General features: G+C 46.9%; 1 protein-coding gene across 1 annotated transcript; it reads left to right on the top strand.

Annotated features, from left to right (window-relative positions):
• Nucleotides 1–2769: 2769 nt before the first annotated feature.
• Nucleotides 2770–7525, top strand: SNTN (sentan, cilia apical structure protein). The gene is made up of 4 exons (XM_069866001.1): nucleotides 2770–3582; nucleotides 4200–4234; nucleotides 5025–5164; nucleotides 7370–7525. The coding sequence occupies exons 1-4, from the start codon at nucleotides 3473–3475 to the stop codon at nucleotides 7523–7525; spliced, it is 441 nt and encodes a 146-aa protein (XP_069722102.1). The 5' UTR covers nucleotides 2770–3472.
• Nucleotides 7526–20615: the final 13090 nt, after the last annotated feature.

Here is a 20615-nt window from a genome sequence, read left to right on the forward strand (position 1 = left end):
GGCCAGTTAACTTGGATTCATGCAAAGCAGACTGCTTGTTAGAGCAGCATGGCTGTCCATCCCTTTAGCTGGTTAAATCCCCAATTCGCCTACTCTGGATTGCACCTCCCCTTTGCAAGACACCAGGCAGAAGAGAAGGTCCCTCCCCAGTAGGGCTGAGCCTGCTTGCCCACCGGTCACAAGTGGTGTCTGGTGTGGAGAGACCAACTGGGCACATTGGACCTGATGCTTCTGGTAGCTTTCACTGTGTTAAGTAATGGATTTCAAAGGGATGGAGCAAGACGAAAATAGTATAAGGCTGTGGCAGCCAGTCTTGCTTTGGGCTAAGATGGAGGAGGGGGCGGGGGGGAGGCTAGTGGTACAAACTAGGAGAAGTCTGTCTGGAAAGCTGCCTGGAGGGGAAGGACCTGGGGGGTGTTGGTTGACAGCAACTGAACATGAGCCAGCAGTGGCCCAGGTGGCCAAGAAGGCCAGTGGCATCTTGGCTTGTATCAGAAACGGCGTGACCAGCAGGTCCAGGGAGGTGATTCTCCCTCTGTACTCGGCACTGGTGAGACCGCTCCTCGAATCCTGTGTTCAGTTCTGGGCCCCTCACCACAAGAAGGATGTTGAGGCTCTGGAGAGAGTCCAGAGAAGAGCAACGAAGCTGGTGAGGGGGCTGGAGAACAGGCCTTATGAGGAGCGGCTGAGAGAGCTGGGGGTGTTTAGCCTGGAGAAGAGGAGGCTGAGGGGAGACCTCATTGCTCTCTACAACTACCTGAAAGGAGGTTGTGGAGAGGAGGGAGCTGGGCTCTTCTCCCAAGTGACAGGGGACAGGATGAGAGGGAATGGCTTCAAGCTGCACCAGGGGAGGGTCAGGCTGGACATTAGGAAAAAATATTTCACAGAAAGGGTCCTTGGGCACTGGAACAGGCTGCCCAGGGAGGTGGTTGATTCACCTTCCCTGGAGGTGTTTAAGGCACGGGTGGACGAGGCACTGAGGGACATGGTTTAGTGTTTGATAGGAATGGTTGGACTCAATGATCCGGTGGGTCTTTTCCAACCTGGTGATTCTATGATTCTATGGTTCTCAGTCTTGGATCTTTGGAGGAAAATTCATATAACATGTGAGATCAAAATGATCATAATGTGGTCACAAACTGTTACCTCCCTGGGTGAAGCTGGCAGCACTTCCACAGCTGCTGGAGGGTTTGCTGAAGAAATGAAGTCAGAGCCGGTAAGGGTGTGAATGCAGCTCCTGGTTCAGGTGTTCCCATGTGCCTCTGTCCCTCAGCTGTGCCTGCCTGCTGCTGGCAAGCCCATACCTGCCCTGCCCAGAGTCCTAGGGTCATCACTAAGGGAGCTGGCACCCCATCGCACACAAATGTTGCACAAGGTAAGTCTTCTTGAATTGCAGAAAGTACTTTTAAAAAGGATGGGAAAACTCTGGGAAAATACCAAAAGTGAAGGAGCCAGTGGCTTTTTGCAGTGGCAATTGAATGAACTGCCTATAAAGATTTTGCAGTTTTAAGTGCTGGGTTGTGTGCTTTGTGCAGACAATATTGTTACCATGTGAAATATGCTAAAATTGACTGATGAAAGCACCTGGATGTTTCAAACATAAATAGTGTGTATCAAAATAGGTGCAGAGCAGATGGCCTGGCTCCCTGTACACCTTGCTGACCAGAATACTCTAGCATCACATACAGCCAAAATCTTGCTCTCTTCAAAGCTGCAGAGCAAGAGTTATCCTCATGCTACCCTTTATCTGTCAGGTACTGATGCTCCTGTGTGCACTAATTAGTATAGCCTAGAGGGATAATGTGCCCCAGGCTTGCTTACACTTGTTCCTACCCCAGCAAAGCAAATCACCTGTTAGAGAGCTCGGGCTCTCCAACATTGGTTAGATTAAAAAAACAGTGAGCTGAAATCTGATCTACGGTGGAAAAGCCCAAAACACAGAGGGCTGGGTTTGCAAGCCTGCCTGCAGCACTGCCAGTGGCTGATGAACGTGCAACAGAGTCTGTTTCTCACTCTCATTTTTACCTTGGATGCTAAGACCAAACATTACCGTCCTGTGGATTAACTGGGATGTAAGGCTTTTCATGCCTCCTTGTATGGTTCAACAGATGTGAAAGGGAATTATCACTTCAACATCATATCAAGACCTTTTTTTTCTAGCTGATGGCAGATTACTAAGCCTGAATTCTTGTTTAATTTTAGTGTGTTAATTGATGGGATAATGAGCATTGATTATATGTGTTTTGGCTGCGTCATTGCAATTACAGGCTCTGTTTTATTCATGAGCCAGTCCTAAAGAACGCACTAGAGATCTAAGACAGCTTAAACCTCTCAGAAAAAGGCTCTGAATTGTTTGAGTAATGACACTCTTAGATGGAAAATTAAAGGTTCTCTTTTCCCATGCTTTTTAAGATAATTAAAATCCAGGAACAGTAAGGTGGTGAACATCCTTATTCATTAGCCTTCAGTAATTTAGCTTCTACTAAATGAGGAAAACATTTTAATTCTCTAGGCCATCTGTTGCAGTCTCCTTTGCGTGTCCTGTTACATAAAATCTCATCCTGGGTAGTTTTAACATCAGCGTTGTATCCTTTCACCAGGAGTGATGAGCTGGATGAGCTAGTTGAAGTCACAGCCTATTAACAGGCTACCTTGGGATTAAAACAACGGCTTGGTCTTTTAGGTTGAAGTTATCCTGTCTAGACACCTCCAGGCACAGGAAAGGAGGGTGTGCACAGAGACAGGCAGCGTGACAAGCTGTGTGTTTTCTAATAGCGATATCCATGCCAATAAATAACAAAGTTCATCGGAGCCCTTCCAGTTCTTCTAATGTGCGACTGCTCTGCCATATGGCTCTGCGCTGCTTTTGGAAGCAGGCAGCATCCATTTGGGTAGAAACTGAAGCAGAGGCTCTGTGCTGGATTCTACTTTGCAAGTGATTCAGAGGAAGAACAGATCTCCTCTTTGTGCTGCACTGGGGGGGAAAAGCATTAGAGCAGGAGGGTGCCCACCTAAGATAAATGCTGGGTCAGGAGTTGGGAAACACTTGGTTTCTGACTCTGTCTATAGGAAAAAGTCCCTTTATAGCTTGGGGCAAGTTACATTAGCCCAGACTAGAAAGATTTCCCATTAGAATGATAATGCGCATAGCTGAATGGATTCAGCATCTTAGTTATTCCTGATGCAAAGTTACATCCCAACAGATCTAAGAGGGTTCAGGCTCCATTAGTTTGGCTTGTTTCTGTTAAATTCTCACATAAAATAGAAGCCACACTAGTTACCAAGCCAGCAGTGCTGCCTTACAGGGGCTCCTTTCCCCTAACGTATTTAGCTGGCTCTGTGATCACCGGGTAGCTTTTACATTATTGATGGGGCACGGCTGTAAACAACCTGCTTTCACAGGGCAGAGCTGGAATTCACCTGTTTGCTATTGCTCAAGTTGCTTAGAGATCACAAACACCCCAGCCTTGAGATGTGTGGCTGCAGAGCAAGCGTTCCTAGCACGAAGCAGTACTCGGTCAATCAGCCAGCTCCTGCTTCCACCAAAAAAAGCCCTTCGGCTGCACCAGGCATGACCAAGCGGTAAGTTGTCACTTTGTTCTTTGCATCTCTGGAATCTGCTCTTTGTCTTAAAATTCGTTGTCTGGATGTATTTGTCTCTATCACAAGCAAACTCTTCCGCTGTGGGCTGGCTGCTCTGTAATTAGTTGCCAGCACTTTAGCTAAAGTAAGCAGGTTTTAATAGAAAGCAGGGAGGTGTCTCTCACAGATGTAAGTCCTCCTTGGGATAAAACCTGTATATCTGGTCCAGATCAGGAGCACTGGTGAGCGGGGCATGACAAACCCCTTTGCACTTCCCTGGGGATGGGCTTAAAACTGAGAAACTTCTCAGAGCTCTTTCATGTTCTGAAGAAATGATTTGAAGGATATTGCTATGACCCTCCCTTAAAATTGCTTAATAAGCACCTTTGATATTGAGTCCAAGCTATTTGCTTAGGTGAAGAATTAGGAGCTGTGTGACATTGGATGTTGCTTGTATGGCCATTTCGCTTTCTACTGTGAAGGAAAGCCAGTCTCTTTTGGGAAGGTGCTGGGGGATTAAATAAAAAGGAAAAGAGCAAACTCACTCATGGAGAAACTATGAATATACACACAATTCATCAGGTGATAACTGTGCCTCTCTTCTCTCCCACTACCAGCATCCCTATAGCCAAGCAGCTGGCATCAATAAAAGGTAAGTGGACCCATTCGTTGCCCCTTGGGGGTTCAGGTCCTCCAAGGCCATAGCCCAAATGCAGTAAATCCTGGTGATTTAGCAGAGCTGCCAAGGCCTTGCAGAGCTTTGGTTGGTGCCAGATGTGAGGATCTCATGGGTTCCTGTGCAATGTGCTCCTGTGTTGATCCCAGTCTCCTCTCCTGCTTGCCTTTCCCTTAAAAATCACCACCCAGATCATCTGTGGTACCCAATGCTGAGGGCTGTGAGTATGCAGTCTTAAGGATATGACTCAGGAGTGGGAAGGGGATGAATCCAGCCAAGTATTGCAGCCAAAATTCCAAGCACACTGAAGTTCAGGGCTGATGCTCAGACACAGGCATTTCTGTTCATCCAGGCTTCCCAGATGAGCCACGTTTCCCCTGATAAAGTATCCTAGGAGTCCAAAAGCATCCATGGACAGTGGATGGACAGTGTAGCTTGTCCCTATGGCGTGGCAGGTCCTTGCTGGGTGCTTAGGCTGGGAACAGACCAGACTGATTTCGTACATCACCTTGAGTCATCACTGTTAGGACCACCAAGTCCTAACAAAAGCTTCCTTTTAGGGTGATTTTCCAAGGGCTGTTGCTGGCCCACTCCAAATAAAATCTAGGCCAGGCCCTCTGTGGGTATAAACAGTTTCAGCCTCATTAACTTTAATGAAACTACACAGACTTCCACCCACTCAGGATGGTTCTGACAGATTCCTTTCAATTATATCTCAAATGCTACTTTTTCTGATAAGCTGATAAGTTTTTTTTCCGCTCTCTAGCTCTAGGAAAAGGCTCAGAGCTCGAAAAAGCTTTTGCTACCTTGGTTTTGGTGTACAACAACTCTGCTGACCCTGAGGGCAAGCTCAGCAAAGCTGAGACCAAGAGCCTACTGCAAACCCAGTTTGGGAGTTTCATACAGGTGAGGGGGTTCAGGTGAGCAGCACCAGGTGGGGGCAGGAACGGCCCCACAGGCTCTGTCCTGTGGCTGGGGGGGCATCAGTCTGTGGGGGAACCCCAAGTGACTCCAGTGATTTGGCTCAAACACCTTCAGGGGATCGGTTGCTTTATGTTGAGCCTGAGTCTAACACAGGGTGAAGCAGTGGAGATGTGCCTGCTTGTGTTTGTGTTAACAAACTAGGGCAATTGCAAAAAAAAAATGAACTAAACCCCCTCAGATGATGACAAGAGATGGCATTTATGGAGAGAAGAAACCCGTTGCACCTAATTAGCCATTTGTTAGTTTGCCAGAGCACTGACCCAGTATGAGGAGAGCCAGCTCACTGGTGGGGCTGCTAGGAGAAAGGGGGCCCACCCAGGCTGTTGGTTACCAGGATAAGCAGCTACATCAGCACTTGTGGCTGTTAACTTCTTGTAGATTTTGTTTTCCCTCCCTAAACAAAAAAAAAATGCTTTTATCAAATGGTAAAAATCTACACAGGACTAGTAAAAAGAGCTCAGCTAAGTAAATGTGAGAGATGTTTAGGACTAAAAACATTATTGACAATACTTTTGCTTCCAAGAATAACAAGACCACATGCCTGGTTGGGGAATGGGTACTAAATTCATAAGTAGGCACCTTCTGGGAAAGGACTCACAAATATCAGTAGCCAATCAAGTTTGGAATCATGAGATGTTTTGAAGCTTATGAAGCTTAAAAGTATCCTAGAACTCTTCCTTTTTTTCCATATGAAAATAGGAATAATTGTCATGATACATAATTCTAATAAACCCTTCTATTGCAACAGTAATGTCCAACAGTACAGAGAATCATAGAATCATAGAATAACCAGGTTGGAAGAGACCCACCAGATCATCGAGTCCAACCATTCCTATCAAACACTAAACCATGCCCCTCAGCACCTCGTCCACCCGTGCCTTAAACACCTCCAGGGAAGGTGAATCAACCACCTCCCTGGGTAGCCTGTTGCAGTGCCCAAGGACCCTCTCTGTGAAATATTTTTTCCTAATGTCCAGCCTGACCCTCCCCTGGCGGAGCTTGAGGCCATTCCCTCTCGTCCTGTCCCCTGTCACCTGGGAGAAGAGGCCAGCACCCTCCTCTCTACAACCTCCTTTCAGGTAGTTGTAGAGAGCAATGAGGTCTCCCCTCAGCCTCCTCTTCTCCAGGCTAAACACCCCCAGCTCTCTCAGCCGCTCCTCATAAGGCCTGTCCTCCAGCCCCCTCACCAGCTTTGTTGCTCTTCTCTGGACTCGCTCCAGAGCCTCAACATCCTTCTTGTGGTGAGGGGCCCAGAACTGAACACAGTATTCGAGGAGCGGTCTCACCAGTGCCGAGTCCAGAGGGAGAAGAACCTCCCTGGACCTGCTGGTCACGCCGTTTCTGATCCAAGCCAAGATGCCATTGGCCTTCTTGGCCACCTGGGCCACTGCTGGCTCATGTTCAGTCGCTGTCAACCAACACACCCAGGTCCCTCTCCTCCAGGCAGCTTTCTAGACAGACTTCTCCTAGTCTGTAGCACTGCACAGGGTTGTTGTGCCCCAAGTGCAGGACCCGGCATTTGGCCTTGTTAAACCTCATGCCACTGGACTCAGCCCAGCTGTCCAGCCTGTCCAGATCCCTTTGCAGAGCCTCCCTACCCTCCAGCAGATCCACACTTCCACCCAGCTTAGTGTCGTCCGCAAACTTGCTAAGGGTGCACTCAATGCCTTCATCCAGCAGCTACTGAAGTTATATCTGTAAAAACAACAGTTTCTGAGACCTTCACAAACAATATATATTTGAGAACCTGTCTTGGTTAGGAGGGCTGGTTGCTTCCTCTCCCCAGCTTCATCAAGACACAGGGCTCCAGTTTTTTCATCATTTACCAGCTACATCATCACCACTGCCAGATTTTCGGTCACAACTAGGTGTCCTTTAGGAGGTGTATTTTGGATTGAGGTGGAAATATTGGGGGCTGGTTGTTCTCCTGTCTGATAATAATATTTCTCTTTGAGTTTCTCGGGATACCTTTAGAAAAAGTAATATGAATGTGGACATAAAAAAATGAATGGGAAGGTAGAAAAATACACGCATTTTTAGACAAGTGCCTTTATTTATTTATTTTATTTTTATCATGCATTAAAAAAGGAACTTCATGTTTAATCTTTTTTTTTTCATTTATAATAGGGCCAAGAAAACAAACCAAAATACCAAGAAATCATTTCTACCCTGGATGAGGAGTCAGAGAACAAAATTGATTTTGAAGATTTCATGATCTTGTTAGTCAGCCTCACTCTAATGTCTGACCTGCTGCAGGAGATCAAAAATGTGGAAACCACATAATGATAAGTGCTTCAAAGGGAGAAATGGCTTGGTGCTTTATAAGGAAAGCAGGAGTGAACCATGCACAGAGATAATGCTGAGTGCCTGGAGACCCTATGCTAGTCCCTTTTAAATGGAATAAAGCCTTATCCAAACGTGCTGAACTCACTCCTCTAGAGAAATTGTGTGTGGAGTGAAATATTGGTGCTCAGGGCTCTGTGCCCACTATGTCTGTGCTGTGGGAGGGTGTGTTGAGTTGCTCTGGCTGGGTCCTGAGGCCCTAGCACCACTTTAGCAGCTGAGTGCCAGGCTTAATGCAGGGGAAAGGCAGCCTGTGCTCTCTCAGACCTCCCCATCATCTCTTTCATCATTATAGGGAGATGTGCAGCTCCATCTTCCTGCAGGGCAGAGGCGTGCATGGCACAGCTCCTCAGGGCTCTCCCAGTTTAGCCCAAGGTGCCTCCGCTGACCTCTTCATTGAGGAATAACTACGGAAGGAATTTCAAGACTATGAAACCCAGTTTGGGGGTTTCACGCAGGTGAAGAGGTTTGGGTGAGCGGCATCAGCGCCAGCTGGGTGCAGGAATGGCCCAATGGGCTCTGTCCTGCAGCTTGGTGCAAGGATGCAAAGATGTCTTTGGAATGCATCTCTGGCAGTGCTGTGTGACCGAGGGGATGACTTAGTTAAACAAGTCAGCGAGCTGAGCCTGTTGTTTCATGAGACTGCGAAGAGAAGAAACTGGATAAGCTAAGGGGTGGTCAAGACTACGGATGGTGGGGAATGAGGGTGGCCAATAAAGCCTTTGTGATATTTGTGACACAGCCACAAGCTTGGTTAGGGCCAGAGCCTCAGTATTAAATGCTCATCATCCTAATCTCTGCTTTGATCCCTACACAGGAGGTCCTGACTCAGAGCCAGCGTTTAGCCCACTGTGACATCCCTTTGGAGCACAAAAAGCAGTCCCACACCCTAGGAACAGATTATCATCTGTAAGAATTTAACAAGCCTCTACAAAGACAGTCAAGATGAGTGAGGCAGCAAAATATTACAACCTTTTTCATTTTCTCTCCTTCCTTGTCTGGAAAGGAGAAGACAAGGATTATTTATCTTTGGTGCATAATTTTTTTAAACAGGAAGGGATCAAATCCTTTGGTGTTAGACGAGGGAAATTAGTGCCAGCTGAGTAACAAGATTTAACTTATTGACATAAAAAGGCTCATGGTGTTTCCAGAAGGTAAGAGGATGCTTTGTAATGGATTTTGGTGCAAAGGAAAGACATATTGCAGTAGGAGGCCACCAGCCAGTTATTTTGAGAGCTGAAAGAAAAAATGCAAACAGATGTGGTGATTTCTGAAATGAAGCTCAGCAGGTAAGGTGCTGCTCCATGGGGGCTGAACCTCAGCCAAGATATGGGCTGGGAGGCTGAATGTTTGCAAATGGTCTTCCTACAGGTGAAAACTCATATTAGCCAAGGTCCTTGTTCTGACGGTGGGTTGCAAGAATAGGCAGTATCAAACCTGTGGCAAGAAATGACAAAACTAGCAGCCGTTTCGGTCTGTTTGCTTGCTCATGGAGATGTCCCTCCCATACACCTCTCGCTGAGGTCACCCTTTGCTGCGAGGATGACTGTGCCCATGGGATGCATGTCAAATCTCCCAGAGATGGATTATGTGAGCACAGGGATGGATGAGGTCAAACCTCTCCTGGAGACCATCCCTTCTGGGCTTGTGTCCTCTGAGGAAGTGGACCCTGGCCAAGGGCTCCAGATCAAAATGAGAACTTAATTTTGTAGCCTCATCCATGCAGGTATCACAGCTCCATATTGATAATGTGTCACTCGTGTTGTTCAGTCTCTTCCCCACCCCCATGGTTTTGGCCAGGTAGAAGATCAGTGAAAGCTTAAAAAAAAAATCAGCTGATTCTCCTTTGCTGGGATAAAAAGATGGATTGAATGTGAGAGTCCCTAGAAGGCTTTCCCATTTACTAAAGTACAGAAAACACCGCACAGCCCGAAAAGGTTGTTTCGGAGCCACTGGTGACTCCGAAAGCATAGATTTCCTAATATCCCTCTGCTACAACAAAGACCTGAAAGGAACAATACTGTGAAGCCAACTGAGAAAAAGTTCTTTGAAATTGCTAAGGCCCTAACACAGTTCCTGTTATTGCTGAAATGTTTCTTAATCTTGCTTGATTTAAATTAATGGCTTAAGAGCCTTTTATCAAATCAATTCACTCTGTCATCTCATAGGATGCAAACTCTTTTTACTCTAATGCAGAACTAGCACCCTGAATCTCTGGCTTCTATCAAAAGCCTCTTGTGCTAAGCAAAGTGAAAATCCAATTTCCAACCAACTCAACAGCAGAGGCACAGGAAAAGCAAGTGTCTTGCTCAGGGTATGTAGCACAGCTGGAACTGGCTGCCAGTCTAACACTGAGCTTCTCGCACAATGGACTGTGTCTTTTCAAGAGGCACTGTGATGGTTTCTGCAACAGTTTCTGAACAAAATTAATGGGATGTGCAAGGTTTGATCTGCATCAGTCCTGAAAGTCCTGCCTGATGCTCAAAAGCAGAAGGACACACTTGGAAGAGCCTCAGCATCTTCTTATAGTTCAGAGTAGGCAGAAGTTTGCAGCTTGGCTGTGGAATATGCTCTTTTATTAGCTCAGACTATTTGTGGCTGCCCTGAGCACTCTCGGCTAACGGCTTTGAAGCTGATCTGGCGTAGACAGCATGTCTGGCAGCATCCTCAGGGAGCTGGCTAAAAGCTTGCTTAAAAGGCTACTGTTGTGCTTTATTTTGTTCCTAGCTTTCTCCTATTGGAAGCAATGGGAGCTCATAATCGATTTCTCATAGCAGAGCCCACGCAAGTGCTAAGGAGTTAGGCAGGCAGCTAAATTGATGAGATCCGCAGGCTCCTCTGCCTCAGCAAGTGTGAACGTCATATTAATATCCGGTACCACCTAGAGCAGCTAGTCAAAACCTGGCCTTTCTGGGCCTGGGGTTGAGTTGTGATTCATGCGGCTACACTGTCCAGGTGTGAACAGCCACCCTGGGAGGCTCTGCAGCCTTTGGCTCTAAGTTGAAAGTCCTGTTCTGAAAAGTCTGAGTCACCTCTGTAGTTACAGGAGCTTTCAAATGACTGCCAGAGGAAAAACAGGGGTCAGGGAGAACTTCAGCCTCAGATCTTCAGCTTCCATTTCCAAATACCAGCTCAGGAGGGTAGGTTCAACCTCATACTTTATTAGCACCTCTAGTTTCTCCCCATGACTTCTTATTTCATATCTGGCCTTAAATCTATGGCCTGCTGGACTTGAGGGTCTTGAAAATCTGGCTTTCATCTGATCTCCAAGATGCGCTCCCAGATCACAGGGGAGCTCTCACATTTCTCACTTTCAGAGGGGAGTCACGGCAGATTTTTGCAAATCGAGCTTTCTGGCAGGAGCCACGTGCACTGTGTGTGCAATTCTCCATAAATCTTTCAGAAAAGAGAAATGCGCTCCCAACTCTGTTATTGCACCTTGAGTAAGACCTGCTGTCTGGGGCACTGGATGCTGAGGAAACTTTGTAGTCTGAGAGCCACTTTGCCTGTGCTACTTTTTCATATAAAATAGAGCTTGCCTTGGTTGCACACACTTTGCCAGTATGTGTGATGCACTCTCTTGCCTCAGTACTCCCATGTGTCATGGCCCATGAAAGCTTCTCAGCAGGTATTTGCTACATCCATTCAACAGGTTATTGCAGCAAGTCACTTTGCAGAGACAGGTAGAAGTTTGCATCACAGCTCACCAAGGCAGCAGTTAAATTGTGAGCACATGGAAGAAAAATCTTCTTCGGGAGTGTTGGAATGACTCAGAAAGGTGCTACAAAGTGCATCCCCCTAGGAACTCACTACAGAACAGACAAAAAGCTTTGTCCCAGAATTATATTCTCTCCAAAGTGCGATAGTTTGTGACCCACAAAGGAGCATTCTGAAATACCTCCTGAAAAAGAAGAGAACCTTTCTGTTTCCAGCTCAGTCAGGGAAGATAGATAAAGAAAAGATGGTGTTTTTTATGGTTTCCTGAACTGACAGCTTTTAATTGCTGCATTGATGTTTACTGAAGTCAGTGGTTTACAAGGTTTCTAGTGAAGCTGCCTCTTCCCTCCTCCCTTTGTTCATCTGCTGTTCTCTCACTCAGCAAGTTTATAGCCCTAGTTCTGAGTCCCCCTTCAGAAAAGGTAAACAACAAATGATGTTCAGCAACCAGATATATTGGGCTGTCTTGCTAATCCCCTACTGCACAAAACAGCCATTAAACACAGATTCAGAGCCACGGGACTTATCTTTCATTCACTGTTATTGGAGGAGTGAGCTTATGCTATGCATAATCATAATGAGAGTCAGTATCAGCACGTGCAGAGAAGGTGAAACTATGATCCTCCAAACTAAACATGAAGAAACTAATGGAACTGGCCATGGAAAGTGCTGGGTGCCTGTAGCAGAGGCTGATCGTGTATATCTGGTGTAATGCCTCAGTCACTGTTCCATTCAAAGGTCCCCAAAAAGCCAGCCTGGAAAGCACAGGTGGTGCTTGTTTCCTCTGGGCCAAAGTGCAAGTTGGGTTTTATAGTGAATGAGCACCTAATGGTTGAGGAAAGAGCCAGTGAGTCACAAATGGGACCTGGAGTGCAGAGGGCCTCTGAGCAAGTGGGGACTCACTGCTTGAGCTGTCCCCCAGATGATAGTTCCTTGCACCACAGCAGCAGGATGGGTGGCACTTGTGTGTTTCTAACCCCTCCAGCCAAGGGACCAATTTGTATTTGTGATTTCCTCCTGGTTTTATTCCTCTTGCCATGATGCAGCTTTCTCAGTTGCTGCCCCCGCTGGATCTTGATGTCAAGAGAAACACAAGCCACAGCACATGGTACTCTGAAGCTGCTCCTGAAATCAATGAAAGGCTGGGACCTCTCCGATGGAGGGAAGCAGCTCCTCAAGTGGGCATGTTTCTAGCCCTCCAGTAAAACCAGCAGCCCAAACAGGTGCAGAAGTTCTTCCATGGGCAAAATCAAGCCACTGGTTGTCCTGAGGTGATCAATAAGTGACGTACAGGATACCAAAAGCCCTTCCACCATTGCAACCTCCCACACACGCAGCTAGCTGGCCTGTGGGCACCCTGGCAGCTCCGGAGCTAAGGAGAACAAGCATCATAAATATATGATCTTTGGTGAAAGTCTTGCCTTCCTGAATGCGATTATTGTGTGCCTTGTTAAGTATTAGATAGTGTTACAAAATTAAATACAAGCTCTCCGCAAAGGCAGCTAAAGCTAGGACAACTCTTTGGATAAACATATATACTAGGTGTCTGAGTTTGAAGCGGATGCTGCTGGAAACGGCCCATGTGTTCTTATGCTGGGAACAAGTGGGAAGATCTATAACCCAACCTGGAGAGTTTTCCTTCTCCTTCAGCGGTGACCCAGAGAGTGCCCCCCAACATTTCTTTTGTTCTTTTTCCCAGGAGTGTGTGATTGGTTTACTCTGACACCTGGCGCTGTTGGAGGAAGCCTGTGTCCAAACACTGACCCATTTCCCACAACCATTAGTGAATTTTTCTTGATCTAATTTCCCTGCCTCTATCCCCACATGATGCTCCTCTGGGGTTTGTTTGAAGACAACACTCACTAGTGGAGACATCCAGGTTAAACCTTACAGCAGAGTTTACTTCTCTAAAGCTGGCAGGAGCAAAACCCCCACCAGGGACATCTACCAACAGCTAAATAGCCTTTTTCCATGAACACTAAAACTGGTGTCACAGCTTCCTTAGACTCATATCCCACTGTGTGGATTTTATAGGGTTTTGCCTAATTAATTAATGAAAACAAATTGCTGAATTACTTTCTTATTAAACTGATCTCACTACGGAAATAAGGCTGATTAGTTCCCCAACAAACTTTAATTAGGCAGCTACAACAAACTGTAATAGAGAGCACAAATTAAAACCAGATCATACCAGACGTGGCTTTGTCAAATGCTGTGTTAATACTGGGTAACATATACAATGATTAAATGATATGGAAAAGCTCTTTTTTTTGCTCCTGTAGTGAAAATCAATCATATTCCTAGCAGGAGAAGAGTTTATATAAAAACATCCCATTAATAACCAAAACAACAGTAAGTGTTTATCAGCAGTTTCTTTCCAACAGCAGCTCTTAACTGGCACGTTGTGCAAGACTCAGACGTTACAGAGCTCTTCATCGCTTCTCCAAATTTATGCTGTAGTGCACATGAACCAAGGTTATTGCAAAACCTCTGAGGACGAGAAAAGCTTTATTACCTGCATATACACTCCTCAATTTGTCTCTCCTCTTCTGGCTTTTTAGTGCTTGGATTCAGCACAGCTGAAAACAGAACACAATTTGAGAGCAATTTGCATAAGAATTGTAAGCAGAGGCCCACACAAATTAGGCATTAATTAATGAGCACCTAAAGCCTTCTGCTGAGTGCATCCCGAGGCCAAGCAATGCTGGGAGCGCTCAAGTATACGTGGGGGAAAGAGTGGGTAAGCACATCAAATAAAAGAGCAATGCTTAAATCTTCTCCAAGGTTTATTATAGCCTCTGAGATGGCAGGGGAATTGTAGGCTTTTTACTTCTGTTAGAGGAGGAGGAGGATAAGAGGTGTCCCTGGGCAGGGTTAACAGGAAGGTTCTTGCACACACAGCTGAGTTGACTCAGTACATCCCTAGCTATGTTGGGCTTGGGATCTGGGCTCTGGTTGAGAAGCTGCAGCCTTGCTCAGTGCTAGGGAGGGAGAAGCTGTCCTAGCCCTGCAGCCTGAGCAGCCTGTGGGTGCAAAGCGGGGCTGGGGTGGGTGTCTGGGATGTGGGTGACATGCTGATACCCCTGGAGAGGCAGATAGTGCCGCAGGGATGGGATGGAGCAAACAGGTCTGTATTGCTCAATGCAGGATCTGGGGGGGGATTTACCTCCTCTGTAGTGAAGAGGCTACTGGTATAAGAGGAGAACAAGCTTTGGACTTGAAGGAAGCTCAAAGCTGGGTCTGGAGACCTTTGAAACCTGAAATGACTGTTTTTCCTATGATGATGGATTTGGGCATCTAGCACAGTGGAAAATCTGTCCTAAGGAAATGAAGTTTTGACTTCATCATATGGCAGCCACTGTCCGGCCACGCCTGGCACCCCCCAAAGCTGTTAGAACTAGAGGCTTTGAGAGAGAATCCTGACTCGGGTTCTCTCCTTTTTTTTCTAGCCTAGAAAAAAATGTTTGGCAGCTCTTCCTTAGGCATTTAACTGGGAACTCTCAGGTGCTGAAGTGTTTCAAATCAGCTTAGAAATTCTGATAACGGGAAAACTCCCTTTTCTGTAGAGACCTTCCTTGGGAGAGAAGAGGAGGTGCTGGTGCTGGTGCTGGACTTTGACTTACCAGGCTGAGAAGACTGGAGAGATGTTTTGCACTGTCTTACAGGTATTTAAAGTGTCTCCTTGCATCAGGAATCTATTAATATGCAAGAAAACAAATGCTGGTATTAATCAGAGTGGGTCCTTTATTTGTGTCCTTGACCTAACTCAGTTGTGAAGCTGTCTTGAGCACACAGCTTGAATCCCAGTAGCTTTAGCCCAGTCTGGCATTGCTGCTTCTTTTTATAAACACCAAGAGTTCAGGAAGAGCAGGACTCTTCTCTTGAGCTGGAAGACTCATGAGCTGTCTGCATGCTCTCCTGTGACCTGGGAGCATTTTGCTATTGAGAATTCTTTCATAACAAGATTCCTGGCTACATGTATGCGTCCCAGTGAGTACTAAGAGCTAACAGGGGACAACAGGTATTTTAAGATCAATTGAAGTACTCAATAAGTTTGTTAAAATAATAGACAAGAGCCTGAGTTATTAACTAATAAATTGATTGAAGCTGTTATACTTTTCAACTCCATTCTACCAACTGTTGCAACATCTCAGCTCTCTGTAATGACTCATGGAAACACATACTGACCTTTTGGGCTCTTCTGGAAATACTTGCATGGCTCTGGGTGGAGAGTGGCTATCCTGGTTGACTGTCCTGGTCTGACTCCTTGCGTGGCTGGGATGGAAGTGGGCTGATGCAGCCAGGCAGCGTATGCTGCCCCAGAGGAGGGCAGGAGGATTTGCTGACTGGGGCTGTAGTGGTGCCCAGGTGCAGGGTTTGACAGTTGGTTTGCTCTGAAAGAAGGCATTTAACTTGCTGCTAATGTGCTTCTGCTCTTCTTGCTCCATGGAGCCCTGCATGCTGCTGCGTTGCATTTCATAGAATTACAGAATAACCAGGTTGGAAGAGACCTCCCGGATCATCAAGTCCAACAATTCAGTCACTAAACCGTGTCCCTCAGCACCTCATCCACCCGTGCCTTAAACACCTCCAGGGAAGGTGAATCAACCACCTCCCTGGGCAGCCTGTTCCAGTGCCCAATGACCCTTTCCATGAAATATTTTTTCCTAATGTCCAGCCTGAACCTCCCCTGGTGGAGCTTGAGGCCATTCCCTCTTGTCCTGTCCCCTGTCACTTGGGAGAAGAGGCCAGCACCCTCCTCTCCACAACCTCCTTTCAGGTAGTTATAGAGAGCAATGAGGTCTCCCCTCAGCCTCCTCTTCTCCAGGCTAAACACCCCCAGCTCTCTCAGCTGTTCCTCATAAGGCCTGTTCTGCAGCCCCTTCACTAGCTTTGTTGCTCTTCTCTGGACTCTCTCCAGAGCCTCAACATCCTTCTTGTGGTGAGGGGCCCAGAACTGAACACAGGATTCAAGGAGCGGTCTCACCAGTGCCAAGTACAGAGGGAGAAGAACCTCCCTGGACCTGCTGGTCACGCCGTTTCTGATCCAAGCCAAGATGCCATTGGCCTTCTTGGCCACCTGGGCCACTGCTGGCTCATGTTCAGTCAGCTGTCAACCAACACCCCCAGGTCCCTCTCCTCCAGGCAGCTTTCTAGAGAGACTTCTCCTAGTCTGTAGCTGCTCAGGGTTGTTGTGCCCCAGGTGCAGGACCCGGCATTTGGCCTTGTTAGCCTCATGCCATTGGACTCTGCCCAGCGGTCCAGCCTGTTCAGATCCCTTTGCAGAGCCTCCCTACCCTCCAGCAGATCGATACTTCCACCCAGCTTAGTGTCGTCTGCAAACTTGCTAAGGGTGCACTCAATGCCTTCATCCAGGTCATTAATAAAGAGATTGAGAGCATTTGATGTTGCTGCCTCCCGCATACCCAGGGAAAGACTGCGGCAAAGGGGGTGGCTGTAGCTCATATGTGCTTGCGTGTGTGTGTTAAAAATACATGTTGCAAATATATTTTGGCTTATATATACACAAGCAATCACATATTGCATATGTAATAGCTATAATAAATTGCTATTGACATATAAGCTATAGAAAATACATATTTCTCTGCGCGTACACATTAATAAACTCTCCTTTGATTTTCACTATCCTGACTTTTCATCTACGAACTTTGTCTTGCTTCCAAATTGCTTTTGAGGATACTTATGACTTAAGCAATCTGCATAGATCCCTGGAAACATCCCCCCTCTGTGGAAAAAACTGGGGCTTATTCCTATCTTTGTGGGTTTGGGGTTTTTTTTCATCCTTCTAGTTATCGATGCATTAAAGGATTCTCCTTCTTATCCCACATCATCCTAGCGGGCTGAGGTGTGTTGGAGAGGGGCTTTGTCAAAAGCCTTTTAGCAATAAAATGCTGTTAAATGGAATAAGAAATCATTCTGCCGGTCACCACTCTTCCTCCGTGCTGGAGTGCCAGTGTTTTCCTTTGCCAAGAGCCACCCTGCTGCTGACACTGCTCTTGACAAAGCTTTCCCCCAGTCTGCCAGGCACTGAGGCCAACAGGTCTCCGTATCCTCACCCCATTCCCAGGGTGCTCTATTAAAAAAACAAGTATCAGCTTTGTCATGTTTTACGTTTCTGTTACTGATGTGAAGGAGAGAGGGGTTGTCACAGCATCACAGGCAGTTGTGGTGAGCACCTGTGGCAGAAGATCTTTGAAAAATGCGTTTTTAATCTGTGAGCTCAGTGCTAGTTTAGTGGCAGCAAGAGTGGAAAGAATACGAAGATGGTCTTTTCATAGCTTAATATTTCTCTTCTCTCCTTTCCTGCCAGTTAGACTCCCAAAGATGCCAAATATTTTGTGAAGGTTTGAATTTTTCTGGGCACAGGCCACTCTCTCTCTTTTTTTTTTTTTTCATTTGATTGGTCAATAGCTTCTCTAATTTATTATAGCCCATTAGGTCATTGGGAGTTGGCAGAGGAAGGGGGGCCGTGACGAGGGTGGAGATTTGCTGTTTGCAACGTTGTCTGTAGCGCACTGCTGTGTTGTAACTGCTTCTCACTGGAGATAATTACCACGGAAAAGTTGTCGGCTCTTTCTGGAGAGAACTCCTTTTGCAGGAGCCAAATGCCAGGTCCCACGTGATGTGCGCTCAAGTGAGCTCTGAGACACTGCTCCAAAATCAGGTCTCTCAATTATTCATTAGTTAATGGTTCCTTGGGGACGTATGGAAGGCTGGGACTTGGGAGTTTGTCTAGAAATGCAAGACCTAAACCACGAGAGGTTTATATTATTTACAGTAACAGGGGTTCTGGAGATGCTCTGTGTGAACCTGGTTTCAAGCAGGGGCATGCCCCTAAATCCTCCCTATGATGAGCAGACTGACCTAAGGAGCAGCCACCAAACTCCCAGACAGCTGAACCCCCAGATCTGTGGTACGGGGTGAAGAAGGGTGAGCAGGGACACTCTGCAGAGAAGCTGTCCCAGGACTACCACGCTGCTGGTGGAGCTCTAGTAGAAAAACTGGTGATGAAGGATGCCTGTACTGGTGAAACTGGAATTAACTCGCACACTGAGATGTAGAGGACAATAACACGTTCTTTCCTTAAATCTGTGTTAGCCCAGCCAAATCCTTGCTTCTGATGCTCTCCCCATAGGCACTTCCATGCATTAATAGTGCTAGCTGCAAAACTACCCCGACTCATTTGGAACAAATATCCTGCATTGCGTAGTGTCACGCCTCCCTTCGCCGCTGCACTGAGCCCTCTCCTTCCACACGCTTCAGGACGTACAAGTCCAGCTCCTGGCTGGTTGTGCAAAGGGAGCCTTCCTGACTGCAGCCCAGGAACTGTCGTGTGCCTGCTTTGCTGCAGAGCGTGGGCACTGTTGGCCAAAGTTTCAAAACCAAAAGTGTATGGGATATTTAATGAGCTTTTTCTTCTACAAGTTTTCTCTGCTGTACTGTGGGGCTCTTAATTTGATGAATTAATGTAAGACATGCTAATGTACCAGCAAAAAATCTGTCTGCGGATGCCAGACATAACAGTTTTCAACTGTCCTGCAGAAAATTGCCATAAAGATAACAGCAGTATCTGTGCTTGCCTCTGAGGAAGATGCTTGTGATTTTTCATCTACCTTCTGGTGAGACCGCTCCTTGAATCCTGTGTTCAGTTCTGGGCCCCTCACCACAAGAAGGATGTTGAGGCTCTGGAGAGAGTCCAGAGAAGAGCAACAAAGCTGGTGAAGGGGCTGGAGAACAGGCCTTATGAGGAACAGCTGAGAGAGCTGGGGTTGTTTAGCCTGGAGAAGAGGAGGCTGAGGGGAGACCTCATTGCTCTCTACAACTACCTGAAAGGAGGTTGTAGAGAGGAGGGTGCTGGCCTCTTCTCCCAAGTGACAGGGGACAGGACGAGAGGGAATGGCCTCAAGCTCCACCAGGGGAGGTTTAGGCTGGACATGAGAAAAAAATATTTCACAGAAAGGGTCATTGGGCATTGGAACAGGCTGCCCAGGGAGGTGGTTGATTCACCTTCCCTGGAGGTGTTTAAGGGACAGGTGGATGAGGTGCTGAGGGACATGTTTTAGCGATTGATAGGAATGGTTGGACTCGATGATCTGGTGGGTCTTTTCCAACCTGCTGTTTCTATGATTCTGTGATACTCCCCCTGTGACAGGACTCTGAACAATTGCCTTTGTGAACCAGAAGCAGGGTGGTGGGAATCTGCTCTGCAGTGTGCAGAACAGAGGTGCCTCCAACCCGTAGGAACAGCCCGAGACCCCAGGATGGGTCCCTGGCTCTCTGCAGGGATCTTTCCTTACTCAAGAGGTCAGGGGGTGGTTTTGTGTGTCAGTAGCTCAGGACAATACAGGCCTTGCAGCAAGTTTTGTTATAAGTGTAGCTAAAAATGGCTCAAAGAGCCTCTGATCACCATAGATTGGATGATAGGCCAGAAGTGGCAGGCACAGATCTATTTTGCTCCAGCTAGACACATTTTGGTCTGGTGTGTTTTTACCGGTGCTTTACCAGTCCCTGAGGAGTGACAGGTTTCTTTTCAAAAAGTGGAGCCTTCTGCATTCTGTGATCCTCCTGCGCTGGTTGCCCAAGAGCATCCTCCCTTCTGCGAGGTCTCTGGTCCTGCAGCAAGCAGCTGGGATTCAACACTGCTGGGGCTGAGGAAAGAAGATCCCAAAGCCACAATTGAACCCCAGGGAAAGATCTAGACTTGAAGACAAGCCAGGAAGCCCCGTGCTCCTGTTACTGGGCTTGACAGAGGCCAGGTTAAAGTGGCTGGAGGGGAGATGCTAACTTACTCTTGATGTATTTGAAGAGCTGGCTCATCAGGGCAGGCTTTGCATGTGTAACCTGTATAAATAGATGTCCCTTGCTGAGACAAAGGAAACTTATTGTATTTCTAGAAGTAGTTGTCCTGTGGTCACTGTGCACGGTGATGTATTGGTACTTTTCACAGCATACAGTAGTGATCACAGTTTGCATACTGAGAAGCCACTTCACAACTCTGCTGTCTGCTTGAACTTGCCCACAGCAGGTTATCAATTGATGCATATTGACATGGGGCCACCTCAAAAAGCCTGTGCCTAGAGAAAGACCTCCAACCCGAGAGGACAAGGTTGCTCTGTCTTTGTTTTGAAAGATAAACGACCTGACTGCAAGGGGCTGCCTGCTCACACAAGGAGCATTTAGTCCTTTGGCATAAGGCAGAATATCTAAACCATTAAGGTGTGTGGGCTTTGCAGTGCATAAATAAGTTACAAATTAGGGATTCTGAGTGGCTGCTTGCCCCTTGTGTGCAGTG

The sequence above is a fragment of the Phaenicophaeus curvirostris genome, chromosome 11 (assembly GCF_032191515.1).
Source record: "Phaenicophaeus curvirostris isolate KB17595 chromosome 11, BPBGC_Pcur_1.0, whole genome shotgun sequence".
NCBI classification, from domain to species: domain Eukaryota; kingdom Metazoa; phylum Chordata; class Aves; order Cuculiformes; family Cuculidae; genus Phaenicophaeus; species Phaenicophaeus curvirostris.

Coding starts and splice junctions, on each gene's coding strand:
- SNTN (XM_069866001.1), top strand. CDS start 3,473: ATGTGTGGCTGCAGAGCAAGCGTTCCTAGCACGAAGCAGTACTCGGTC. Junction 3,583..4,199: donor GCACCAGGCATGACCAAGCG/GTAAGTTGTCAC, acceptor TCCCACTACCAG/CATCCCTATAGCCAAGCAGC. Junction 4,235..5,024: donor GCAGCTGGCATCAATAAAAG/GTAAGTGGACCC, acceptor TCCGCTCTCTAG/CTCTAGGAAAAGGCTCAGAG.